General features: G+C 49.3%; 1 protein-coding gene across 1 annotated transcript in view; it reads left to right on the top strand.

Annotated features, from left to right (window-relative positions):
• Window positions 1-6,216: 6,216 nt before the first annotated feature.
• Window positions 6,217-13,599, top strand: part of DDHD1 (DDHD domain containing 1) — a gene marked incomplete at its 5' end in the record, with an annotated part of 65,367 nt that continues 57,984 nt past the window's right edge. The window contains one exon of the mRNA XM_084287326.1: window positions 6,217-6,952. Within this exon, the coding sequence (XP_084143452.1) occupies window positions 6,217-6,952 (736 nt within the window). The remainder of the gene's footprint in view (window positions 6,953-13,599) is intronic.

Below are 13,599 nucleotides of genomic sequence, written 5' to 3' on the forward strand. Positions count from 1 at the left end.
TTTCTACACCACCTTTTCTACATCATTCATACTCACCATCTCTAGCAACGAAGAAAGAAATTCAGTGAGAGTGACCCCTCTAACACTGGCAACTGCCCAAATCCCAGGGCTAAGGGACATGTGGCAAAACAAACTTTCTTGGAAGAATATTCCAGGAAGAAAGGAAATAGCCTAGAAATGAGATGGCATCATTTACAGGACAGAGTGTACATGGAGTAGCTGTTGACAGCTGTGGAGCTGGACTATGTCAATGTTCTATGAGGGATCATAGAATCATCTAGGTTGGAATAGACCTTCAAGATCATCAAGTCCAAAGATCCAGGAGGAGAAGCTCGGTTTGAAGGGCTCTCGCTGGTGCAGGACGTGCATCTGGATTGCAATCACATTTCTGGGAGAGGTGTTTTATCCACCTCTGTGAGCACAGGATGGCTTGGGTTGGAAGGGTCCTTAAAGATCATCTCATTCCAGCCCCTGCCATGGGCAGGGACCCCCTCCTGCAAGCCCAAGCTGCCCCCAGCCCCATCCAGCCTGGCCTTGGGCACTTCCAGGGATGTGGCACTCACCCTGCACTGATTCACAACTGTATGAAGGGCAAAATCTGTACCTTCAGGAGGAGATGTAGCCGCTGAGCTCAGGCACAGCTCTAGTTCAGCCTTTTCTTTGCAAACGCTGCCAGCAATCTGCCTGTGCACGGCTTTCTGTGAGTCTCACCAATGCACAGGTGAGCACTTAACGTTCAGTATGCACTTGGGCTTTGCCAGAACGAAGTCTGAAAGGGTAAACACTTCTGCCAGTGGTCATTACATTGCTTTCTTCCTTTTGTTTACCCTGGAACAAAGGCAAAAGAAAAAAAAAAGAAAAAAGAAAAAAAAAATACAATTGAACAATGCTGCATTGAGAGAGAGTGTTTGAAATCTTGGAAATGACCCTCTCCTTGCCCCCTAATTCTCATCTTTTACAGCTAGCAGGATATTCTGCTGCTGCTTGCAGCAGAGGAAAAAGGGACACGGAGCCATGGCCTTGGAAGAACATCTCAGATCTAGAGAAAGGCACATTTGACCTTGGCATAGGAGCTGTACTGAACCCACTGGCGTTCAAGGAAAAGATAAACATAGACAAGCCTCCCATGTCCGATACTAGGACAAAACTCTTGCCAGGGGGGATTTTTAGCTCAGTTGACCAACGTCCCTTTTAACGGAGCCAGAGAGTTAATGTTCCCTGTGCAGATAATATCATGTTGTAAGCAAAGATTTTTTGGAAGCCTGCTTAATTTGATGAACAGTATTTTAGCAGAGTCCAATTACTAACACTCTCAGTGTATCCAAATATATTTGGATAGCTGTGAAACTGAAAAAGCAGAAGTGTTTGATAAATATTTCCTGCCTGCATTTGGGACAAAGTTGAATGCCGTTTCCACATTATATAATGATGATGAAATGCTTCCCAGGCAAGCAACTTAAAAAAAGAACATTAAACAGCACAAGTGACATTTTAAAAGCAGCAGGTCTAGAGGACTTGCACGTCAGGGTTTTAAGAGCTGGCTCTTCAGGCGACTGTTCTCACACAGGGTGGGAATGTGAGAGTTTAGAAATGGGCCAGAAGAGCATTTCTAAGGTGAAAATCAGTGTTGTGTCAATATTTGAAGAGCGTGACTGAGGCAAAGCCACATAATTTCACGTTGGTTTGCCTGACACCTCTTCTGACCTAGGTATAATGAAGTGGTGCGTACCAATTAATAAGGAGATGGAGAGCGGGGATGTAATGAAAAGGTAATCATCAGCTTTCATGGGAACTGGTTCCTGTCAAAGAACAAATTTCACCTTGTTCCTTAATAAAATCACGGATACAGTTGATAGCAGTAGCTGTGTTGACTCAGTGCTGCACTGTATCCAGATTTGAAGAAAAAAATGTATACAAAATCAATATGAGTGCATAATAAATGGCTTAAAAATAGCTAATGGAAAGATCTTAAAATGGCTTTGTTATAAAGGATTCATCAATGAATAAAGACTGTTTCTAATGGACTCTTGCAAGCACTTGGACTTGTGCTATTCATTGTATTTAGGATCTGGAAGAAAATACAGCATGATTGCATCATTTGTGAACCATAATAATTTCAAAACTGACTATGCTGTTTAAAGTTGCATTAACAAGAGTAGCTTGTCAGGAAAACAAAGACAGCAGAGTGACAAAAGCAATCCAAGCTACCTGGTAAAATGAGGTTAGTTAAAGGAAGCCTTAGGACAGGCAAGTGCAAAGTCATACGCGTAGGAGCAATTATCCAGCACAGTGCAGGATCATGTGGACATAATCTGTAAATTCAGAAGGACTTCTTGCTTAGTCTGTACCCTGGAAAGCAGCAGAGTATGTGACTCTTGTTTTTAGTGAAGCTGATGGTAAAATTTAAAGTCCAGTTCTTGTGTGCACATTTTTTTTTTAAGTAATTTTTAAAATTGGAGGATATTCAGAGGTGATTTGCATTACTTTATACTCTCAATGGAAATTGCTAACTGTATGAACTCTGCAGGAAGAAAATATGTATGCATATACAGTCTGCAGAAGCCTTCTGTGAAGGTCCCATGGTACAGCAAACACAGCAGCCACTGGTCTTAGCCTGCATGGAAATTCACAGTGCTATACAAATGACACTTCAAAATTAATGTACCTTTGCTTTAAAACTTCCATACAGACAGATACATTCTTCCACTACATTTGTTCCACGGCAAGGAAACTTCTGTCCTCTCGTCGTAAAGGAAGTTCATACATTTATTTTTTATTTCATGTAGATCTGTGGTGATGGGAGTTGAGTCCTGTGTCATGTCAGAAGATTTCACGCTACTCTACGCCTGTGAGCTGAGAGCTGTTAACAGCATAAAGAGGAAAATAATCCTCTTTCGAGCTCAGATAAGAGAGGTTTGGACTCTCAACTTCCATTTGCACCAGTCTACCCCTTCAAGACCTTCCCCACAAATTCAAAGTGAACGATAATGGGACTTTTTTGGGTGTCTTTGTTGGCAATTTGATAAGCCAGTTTTCAGGCCATGTATCTCCATTGATCTCCAAGATGGCTGTAATGGAAAAGTCAAATTGCAACTCTCGATGGTGTGGTTCAGCTTGATGATGATGAACAAAGTCTTCTTGCCTATTGTCTAGAGAGACACTATGGACAAGAAAATAGAGTCTGCATAGGGAGAGCAGACAAACACCTCCAGAAATGCACATCAGGAAATAAACCATGGAATCACAGATCAAATCATCTGAAAGAATTATATCAATAAGGTGAAGAACATTTAATGTGCCCCTTGTTCACTTGGGCAATCTTTCCTTGCTGTCTCAGACAAGAAGCAAAAGGAGGGAGAACTTGAGTAGGATGACTTGAAGAAGAGTGAAACACTTGTTGAATGACAAAAGATCATGAAATCCCACTGGCTTTGGCAGAAAGAAGGATGAAAAGAGAGAATCCCATGAGATGTGTCTTCAAAACAACCTACAAGGCAACTAGCATTTTCTTCCCCACTGCAGAGGAAAGTCTGGGACAGGTTTCATGGAGAGCTTACCTTGTGGACTTCATGAGAAATGCAAAGGTTAAGTTAAACAGATCATATCCCTGTAGCTACAGGGATGCGAAGCCAAATGCCCTAGCACAGCTTCCTCTGGTGACTTCTTGCTTGTACCTTATCTTCTCTCTTTCCTCTTTCCCCATCTGAGAAGGTAGAACAAGCGCGCACAAAGCTCCTGTGGTGGAGGTTCCTGAAAGCTAACAAAATTCTTGGAGCTTTCAGGATTGAAAAGTGTTGCCGATGCATTCAAGATGCATTCACCCACAGTGAACATTTTTAAAAGCTTCAGCCATCCTTCCTGAACTTAATCTGGCCTCTCTGTGTTTTAACACACTCCATTAACAGGATTCCCTCACTGACAGCGGATGTAGGAGGTAGGGCACAAGCCTATTTTGGGAGATACAATGCCACGCAATACACAGAAGTTCCCTTGTTGCTGCAGCAGACTGTAGGATGGAGCCAAGTGGAAGGGAATGGTGTATTAAACATGTGAAATCCCATTTCCAGTAGGAGATGGGGGAATCAGGGAACACTGCACCCTGTTTTTCCACAACTGATATGCAGGGCTATGAGAGGTTTTGCTGTAAATCAAGAAGGGGAATGACACAGGCAGGGATTTAGGGCTGGAGGCACAGAGATGTATGTGACACTGACAATACTTCCCTGCCTGCACGCTGGCTGTGTTTTTTTTGGGGGTAGTTCTTGACCGACTGCAGGGGGCAGAGGGCTGGAGGCTGCAGACCAACACGGTGAGCTGCTGGCTGTAATGCCTGGATGGGTGTGTAAGGCAGCGGGGATGCTGCGCACACAGATGTGACAACAGCACAGGTTATCAGCTCCCTCCTCCCCTGAGGTGTTGGTGAGATAGGAGTATCGCTCACATACCCTCGCACCACCTCGTCGCTCCCGGGCGTGTTGCGAAAAGGGGGTTTTCTCATAAACAGGTGACCCCACCCCAGTAAGCCGGGGTGTGTTTCTGGGAGTCTCGCCCTTTCCCACCCACACAATGGCCATGAGAAAGGATGGGGGGAGACTTGCACACAGAGAAGTGATCCAACCATGGGTGTGTGGTGGGGGCCGGGATTGGTCTCAGACAGGTATGAAGCCCTGGCACCCTCCCTCACCCTTGTTCCTGACACAGGCTGATGGGTGTTTTATCATGCAGCACCCATATACATCTGGACCCCTTTCCGGCCGACTGCGAGGGGCGTACTGGGGGCACATCAATGAGCACAGGTGAGCCCCAAAACCTCCCATTTTGGTGGTCATAACTAGCGTTTGGAGGACTGGGGCCTTGCTGCACATGCATCCCCCATGAGGACACCTCACACAGCCTTTCCCTGAGTGTGGCTGTCACCCGTTCGCCTGCAGGGTCTGGTTGCTGCCACAGGGTGCGACCCCCCCAAGCACACACAGAGGTGAGCACCCCATTAGATATGGGTGGGGAGGGTCCTCATACAAATCATGGAATCGGAGAATCATTAGGGTTGGAAAAGCCCTCCAAGATCATCTGGTCCAACTGCTCCATTACCACCACTGTCACCCACTAAACCACGCCCCAGGCACCACAGGATGAGGGGGAATGGGCTTAAGTTGCACCAGGGGAGTTTTAGGTTGAATGTTAGGAAGAACTTCTTTACCGAATGGGTTGTTAGGCATTGGAATGGGCTGCCCAGGGAAGTGGTGGAGTCACCATCCCTGGAGGTCTTTAAAAGACGTTTAGATGTAGAGCTTAGGAATATGGTTTAGTGGGGACTGTTAGTGTTAGGTCAGAGGTTGGACTCGATGATCTTGAGGTCTCTTCCAACCTAGAAATTCTGTGATTCTGTCCAACCTCTCCTTGAACACCCCCAGGGACGGTGACTCCACCACCTCCCTGGGCAACCCGTCCCAACGCCTGCCTGCTCTTTCTGAGGAGAAATGTCTCCTCGTTTCCAACCTGAACCTCCCGTGGCACAACTTGAGGCCATTCCCTCTGGTCCTATCACTTGTTATCTGCGAGAAGAGGCCGACCCTCCAGCCGACACCTTCCTTTTGGGTAGTTGCAGAGAGCAGTAAGGTCTCCCCTGAACCTCCAATTCTGACTAAACCCCCCTATTTCCCTCCGCTGTTCCTCACAGGACTCATGCTCAGCCCCTTCACCACCTTCATCACCCTTCTCTAGACACCCTCCAGAGCCTCCAAAATCCCACACTGTCCCCCTTTACAAACACAGCACTAACACCAGCCAGCAGAAAGGGCGCCCCACAGCCCCCCAGACTACGATACACCCCTCACACCCCCTCAGGAGAGTGCCACAATCGCTTCACGATCGCTTCAAGACCGCCTAAAGCCCCTCACAGCCCCTCGGGGTGCCTCACAGAGCCACCCCCCGGGAGCTCCGGGCACCGGCGGGCGCCTGAGGGCAGCGCCGCCCCGCGGCCCCCGAGCCGCCGCCCGCCCTCCCGCCCGGTGCTCCCCGCTCCGCCTCAGGCCTCCGCCCGCCCCCGGCCGCGTCGCCGCACGCGTGACGATGCGGAGCCGCCCCCGGACGAACGGAGGAGCCGGAGCCGGAGCCGGCAGCGGCGGCTGCGGCAGCCGCGAGCCGGGCGGCGCGGGGGCGGCCGAGGTGAAGCGAGGAGAAGAAGAAGGAGCAGTGAGGAGAGCACCGGGCGGCATGGATTACCCCGAGCCGCAGGGCGCTTGGGACCTGCCCGGGGAAGGCGGAGGGGAAAGCGGCGGCGGGGGAAGCGGCGGTGGCTGCTACGGGCAGGAGGAGGAGGAGGAGGAAGAGGAGGAGGAGAGCCGCGGCGTGGAGCATCCCTTGGTCCGCCCGCCTCGCCGCCACCACCTCCACCACCACCACCAGCAGCAGCACCACCAGCAGCACCAGCACCACCAGCTCCGAGCCGCGCTCTCCACCTCGTCCTCCGAAGGGGAGCCGGAGGCCGCCCCTCCGCGGCGGCTCAGCCTGAGCGACTCGGCCGGCGGCGGCGAGTTCGACTCGGCCGAATCCGGCGCCTCCCTGCGCTACTCCACCGGCACCGGCGGCGAAGGCAGCGAGGGAGCGGGGCTGGCGAGCAGCGAGAGCGGCGGCAGCGGCTTCGCCCCGGCGGCCTCGGCGCTGCCCGAGAGGAAGCGGCCGCGCTCGGGGGGGGGGGGAGGCGGCGGGCGGCCCCGCTACGAGGTGGTGCGGGAGCTGGGCGCCGAGGAGGTGCGCTGGTTTTACCGGGAGGACCGCAAGACTTGGAAGCCTTTCATCGGCTACGACTCGCTGCGGATCGAGCTGGCCTTCCGAGCCCTCGGCCCCGAGCCGCGGGAGGAGGGCGAGGCGGTGGAGCCGGTGTGCGTGAGGAGCGGGCTGTACGAGGTGGATGTGGTCAACGCCGAGTGTTATCCCGTCTACTGGAACCGTGAGTGTGGCCGGGGAACCCCCCTCTGGCAGCTGGGACGCACACACAAGGCCCTCATGGGCTTCCCCGTTATGTGGGGGCTGTCACTGAGTGTCCCCCGAAGGGATAAGGAGGGGACGCCTCACGCACAGACACCGTGGGCGTCCCTTTTGGGGTGGGGGGCACGGCAAAAATATAGCCCCATCGCCGCCATGCATGTTTTGGGGAGCCACAGGCCCTTCAGCAGGGGAGCCACAGACCCTTCGCCACCCCAAAAGACACCACATGAGGCAGGGATTGGGCCCCTCTGCCCAAGCAGGTTATGGGGCTGTCTCTGCCCTCTGTCCGCCCCAAAAAGGGTCGCCCTGCTCGCACGGGGCACTGGGTTTACCAGGTGGCCCTTTCTGCCCCCATAACACACGCACAGAGGTGAACGGGGGGTCTGAGTGCTGCCTGTCACATAAGGAAGGGGAACGGGTGCTGCTTGATACCCACATGCATTTGGGGACATGGGGTTTGCGGGGAAAGGACCACTCTGTCTCACAGATAACGGGGCGAGGAGGCCAAGTCTCAGACATCCAGCAGCACCGGGCATCCTGCCCTCCTGGACACACACTGTGCCTGGTCCCCCTAGAAATTGGGTACCCCTCACCATAAACTCGAGAGAGGGGGCACTGGATCCCCCTAATGCACCCAGAGGGCAGGAGGCACTGGGTGCCCCCCATGCCGCATGCAAACTCATGGGGGAGAGGGGGCACTGGGCGCTTCTTCGTACGCTTCCATCTGAAAAGGGATTCGGGGAGCTTTCCCTCTTTTTCCCCACTGTGCACCTGCATCTGAAGGAAAGGGGGATCTGGGCATGCACACCCTGGCATACAGAGGTGGTGGAATGGGAGATCTGAGCATCCTCTTGTTTCTTGACACGTACGGGAGAAAGTGGGAGGGAAGGTGACAACCTTTTTGCTGATGGTTCCCATTTCCTAAATGGGAATGGGTGAGTGAGGGTGGAGATCACTACTCCCCCTGTCCCTCAGTATGTGTTCCCACTGTTCAGAAGGGTGAAAATGAACAATTGTTTGTCCAGTCTCCCTGCCACATGCATGCTTCTGATCCCTTCTCTTTGATGAAGAATGATGGAAGAGACACCTGGCTTCTCTCCTGCTCTCATCCTCTCTGCTAGGAAGGTAACGGTGTTGTGCTTCATCTCCCCCAGGCCCATCATTCTGCCCGGAGCATAACGTGGGACTTCTTTCTGCTTCAAGGGGATGCAACAGGCATCTCAGGTGCACCAGTTCTTATTTCTTACCTTTCCAGCAGAGGGGTGCTTGCTTTACCACCTCAGCTTCAAAAGGAGGTGGTGATGTACGCCTTCTGTCACCCTTCCTCAAGAGGCACTGTCCCTTGCATTCATCTGCCGCCTTTGCTGGAGGAGAGGGGACTTAGGGGAACAGGTGAAGGAGCAGGCACCTCAGCTCTTCTGCCTCTTCCTTCAGAAGGAATTGTGTCCTGAGGTCTTGCTGGATGAGCATACATCTGCTCTCTTGGAACAGATGAGCAGTAGCGCCGCTTACCCTCTGTCCCTGTCTCACAGCTGGACTTGCTGTCCTTCCAGGCCAAGGGAGATGTTATGGAGTAGGGTGAGAGATGCAGACTGGCCAAGCAAGCAGTAGACATTGTCCTGGCATGCACTTGGAAGCAGGCAAGGCAGTTTTCTTAGATCCCCTCTGCATGTTCAGAAGAGAATCACAGAGGAGCAGCAGAACTGCTTCAAAGGAGCAGATCTGAAAACTAGGGCTTTGGGTTGTTTTCCCTCTTCCTTCTCAGCATCTTTACAGGAGGGAGACTATAAAAGACAATACCAGGTGGTACAATTCACTTGTGGTGTGTGACGCTTTCGTCTTTCAAATCATTGCCCCAGCAGATGGATAGTGAGCTCGAGGGGCAAGCAGAGCTCCCAGTGCACGCATGTTTTGAGTTAAAAAAGAGCCTGGGCACAGCTCCTTGTTCGGAAAGTGCATTATTTTTTTTCTGTTAGCACCCTGAAGTCTCAACTGTTGGTTCTTGCTGCATCTGCCACATAGTTACTGGGAAGATGCAGATAATCCAGGGGGTGAAGAAGCTGCTGCTGTCCCCCTTGCTGGCCGTGCCACGGGGACAGAGGGGAGCGAGTGAGCAGAGCCGTCAGGTAAGGCAGGATTGCTCCTGGTAATGAGAGCACGAGGCTGTACTCAGCAGCAGCTTAAAGGTTTAATTTCTTGACCCAGTGCCTCGTCCATTTTGGAAGCTGATTCAGTCTCCTTAAGCCCGAGGAGCAGATGTTTCAAGTAATAACGTGTGCTATGCAGAGAGACAACGTTTGGAAGCGGAGATTCCCAAAGGCTAGCACCAGAAGCAGTGCTGGGCAGGAGAGAAACAAACCCGTGGTGCTGAGAAGACTAACGAAGGGGATATTTTCTAGCCCTCAGAAAGCTGATTAAAAGAGTGCTCAAGCCTTTTCTTCTTATCGGGCCCGCTCATTTGCAAGGCTGAGATAAACTTCTGGTGTTTCAGGGATCTGTCAGCGTCTTCTGGCCTAACTCCTCCTCTGCTCGCACGTTGCCTTGCCTCTGCCCTGTAAATGTGAGAGTTCTCGCCTTTCTCCCGTTCTCTCCTCCCAGGTGAGGCGCCGCGTGCCCCCGTAGGCAGCTGGCCAGCGTGGCTGTGCTGCGCTGCTGCCTGGTGCTCTCTGCCTGGTTCTCTGCTGCGCCCAGGCCCGAGAAGACAGCAAGGTCAGATCCCAAGGATTCTGTCTCCTCTCGCTCTTCTGAAGACCTTGGTGTGGCTGTTATTCCCCAATTACCCCCCTCTGATACGGTGCATGCAGGTTTGGATCCGAAGGGTAGCTCCTACGCTGGTTCCCTGTGATACGGGAGGGAGGTGCTGATGGCATAACCACATCTCACACCAGGCAAGACCGCGAGTAAAGGAGGAGGAACATGCTCTCTGACTGCACGAGCGTGAAAAACAACGAGTACAACTGACTTAAAATATGCTGAGGTGCACGCGAAAGGGTACAGCAACTGCTCTCTGGTTTTGCTGATTCACATTTTCGGTTCAGAGCAAAGGTCAAAAGCTTTTATCTTTGGACTGGCCCGTTTTGTTGTTCTGTTTCACATCTGTACCGTACTTCAGGGAAGGCTGCTATCTCGCAGCAACAATATTGGATGCCCTGACAGTTCTTTAGCAATTGTGTCATCTCAGTGACAGGAAGATGTTGATTCTAGCTGGGCATTTGCTGAAATGTGTTTTTCACTCTTCAGCTCGTCACAGGATTCGTTCGTAGCATCAGGAATATCAGACTGAGTTACAATTTGAGCAGATTAATTACTGAGAATTTTATCCTTACCTTGTGACCTCTGGGATTTATTTAATTAGCATTGTAAAACTTGCAAAGACAGCACAAGAGGACTGAAATTATTACTGTAAGCTTCCAGATAAGTGAGTAGCTTGGAGTTGGACTGCTTGTTTTCTGTGGATATAAGGGATATTTTATATGTGGATCTTCCATGTGAATCATTCTACGTTATCCAGACCTCTTCTGCCCTCCCAGTTGAAGAGGGCTGTTTTACACCTGTTTTTCTGTAAATTTACTTAGCGTGGTTGAGTCTGTTTAATCCAAAACTGAGGACTTCTGGGTGTCTCCGTCCTGTTCCTTGGCTCACAAGTTTGTCTTGTGCGGCTGTTGGCCTGTCTGGTAGTTGCTTTTCCCTTGCTTTTTGATGGTTACGTTGTCAAGTTGCATGTATTTAGTTCTGGCAGTGTTTTCTTATAAATTTCACTCTCCAGGTAGTCATCTCCATCCCAGCGTGTTCTCCAGTTTGAATTCTGGCTGTGCTGGGGACACCCATCACCTCGGCTGCTCTCTGTCATGCAGTGGCACCTTTTAAAATTGAAGTAGGACTTCTGTCCAAATCTGTCGGTATGTGGGGAGAAGCAACAACAAAATGTGTATTTCTGCAGCCATTTGGGGAGTCTTTGGATGATTGTCTTTTAGGGAAGGATAAAATACTCCCCTCCTGCACACAGGTTTAGTAAGGGATTTGTTTGTTATTTTTTATAGCACGCAAGTTTTCGTACCTAGTAGTTGTAGAAGTCTATTAAATAAAATAACCACATTTTGTATTGAAAAAAAAATTGGTTCACAAGGATCATCCTTGACTGGAGATGTAAAGTAACTTTGTTGTACTCATTAAACAGAGATTTTACTGGGCTTAGCCCCTCTGTGAGTGCTGGGGGGGATCATTTGGTCTTGATTTTAAAATCTGTATACTCAGGCTGGAATTGGGCAGGCTCAAAACTGTTTCAGATGCCTTTGAGCTTGAGCTGAAAGAGATTTCTGAGAAGTGTATACTTCTGTGAGCTGCTTTGTAAATTGGAAGAAGAGGTAGTGGTTCGCAGGTTGTAAAAAGCCTCTGCCAGTTGAGCTTTTTGCAAAATGAGATGTGAAAGCCAGGGGAGCGTTGGCGTCCCTCTGAACCTAGAATCAGCCAGGATTACTGGAAAATCTTGGAGGACAGTGGTTAGTGCTTGGCATCGGATGATGACAAAAGGCTGTTTTGTTAGCAAATTATTTTTTTTGTGTGCTTGTTTTGATGTAGGAGGTAGAGGTCAGCAGCAAGATACGAACCCTTTCATACCTCAGCCACTGGTCATTGTTAGGACTGTGCTGTAAAGAAAAAAATCAAAAAAAAATCACCGTGCTGGAGCTGCGAGGTGCTTCTCTGCTGCCTACTCTGGGCAGGAGCACCGGGTGCTGTGCCTTCCCTCGGCAGCACAAATTTCCACACCAGCAACCCAGAACCCATCCTGTGGCCTGGGACCCATGAGACCACTTGCCTGGCTACTTTAATCAATGCCTGCTGTTCTGAGGCTGTGTCGTTGGTTTAGGGGTTTTGTCTTCTATTCCGAAACACAGAAAAAGTATTAAAACAGATTTATGAGGCGAGAAGAAAATTGAGGGTTTGGAACCAAGAGTGGTTCATATCAGTACATGGTTTTTATTTTTTTAGTCTGTTTTTCATAGCTGAACACTTTTTTTAGTTGCTTTTATGGCATGCTTAGAGCATTGCTTTTGGTGTGTTGGCCAGCTGAAGTTGGTTGCTGTTTCATTTGAAGGATGAATACATGAATACTCTTTTCTTGCTTTTCTCCCCAGATATGTTACTCTTCACTTGCTAATAAAGTACTGATAGCATACATAGCAAAGTAAAGCTCTAATTTTGCTGATCAAAATCTTTCCTGGGTTCTACTCTTCTGCCTTTTTTCTTCATTTTACCTTCCTTCCAGAAGTTCTTGTTAGCTTAGGTCCAGCCAGCTTCTTCCTGCCCAGAAGACCTAACACACAGTGAGTACTGCAGATCTGAAATTTGTATCAAAACACAAAGTACGTTTGTGTGTAAATATGCTCTGGTTTCTGGTGCCTTTCCTGGTTTCAAAATGGGTAATCTGGGGCTTCAGGGATGCTTTTTTTGAAAAGGTGGGAGATGTTGGCATTTGGTTTGGATGCATCTTTGAGGACAAGCTTCTTTTGTGACTTTAGCTTTTATTTTTGTGATTTGCAAGCATTATTTAAACAAAAATCTGTTCTCTTACTGCCATAAATGACCAGAATCACTCTCTGATGGATGGTATCAACTACAGCTGAGTAGTTTAAGAACAGACTCAGCTTACAAAGTGAGTTGTGCTTGCCCTTCAATGCTGTTTATCACTTTTCCTCCTCGATCTCATCCAGCAAGAATGCAGACGTGGTGGGAATGCAGTGGTTAAAGGTTCTTGGTGAAGAACAGGAGGGTGTTACCCACTGTAACTGGGAAAGCAGAACATGTTTGTAGGATGAGAAGGATCAGGAGTTCTGTTCTGACTTCATGTAGGTTTGAGTACTGACTCAACTGTGGCGATATCAAAGAAATAAGGTGGGACCTAATTTGGAGGTGCCAGGACCAGATTAAAAATGGATTGAATCTCTGTGTGTATGTCTGTGAGAGGGAGAGGCTGTTTAGGAAGAAAAAATAAATTGAGGGGAAAGAGAACTTGGACAGAGCTCATTTTTTGTTCTGACAGGAGTATTTGTAAGATCTGACTCTATAGAAGTTAATAAGCAGAAGAACTGATGGAAGAAAAATTTGCAGAAGAGTGAGAAATAAAAATTAGAAGCACGAGCAATTCTGTTAGTGGTGTGTAAGGCTGAAAAAGGTACGGGTGAAGTATGGTTGCAAGTGTTGGCAGGAGAGGAGGTCAGTAGGGTGGTATGAGGTGTTTGAGTGTGGGTTGCAAGTAGCTGAAGCCACACCTGGCATGGAGACACACACAGACTGTAAATGTTGTGAATTGCATGGTAAGTGAGCTCTGAGATGAAGGAAAATCCCTGCAGAGGAGGAAGAGGGAAGGAGCTGAGAGAAAGGGTTAGTGTGCCCTTGAACACATTCGTCGTGTTCATTAGTGGTACTGGTAGGTCTCAGGCGTGCACAGAAAAAATCTTAATTTTTATTTTTTTTTAATATTCCTGTATAGGAACCTGCTTGCTCAAACTACATACATAATCATTGCTTCTTGGTGCTAGAGAGCTTGCTAGCAAAGACCGACTGAAGAGCACCTCCCAGCAGAGCACGTGCACTTCGAGCTGAGGGTGC

This window comes from Netta rufina (assembly GCF_964035555.1).
Source record: "Netta rufina genome assembly, chromosome: 5".
NCBI classification, from domain to species: Eukaryota; Metazoa; Chordata; class Aves; order Anseriformes; family Anatidae; genus Netta; species Netta rufina.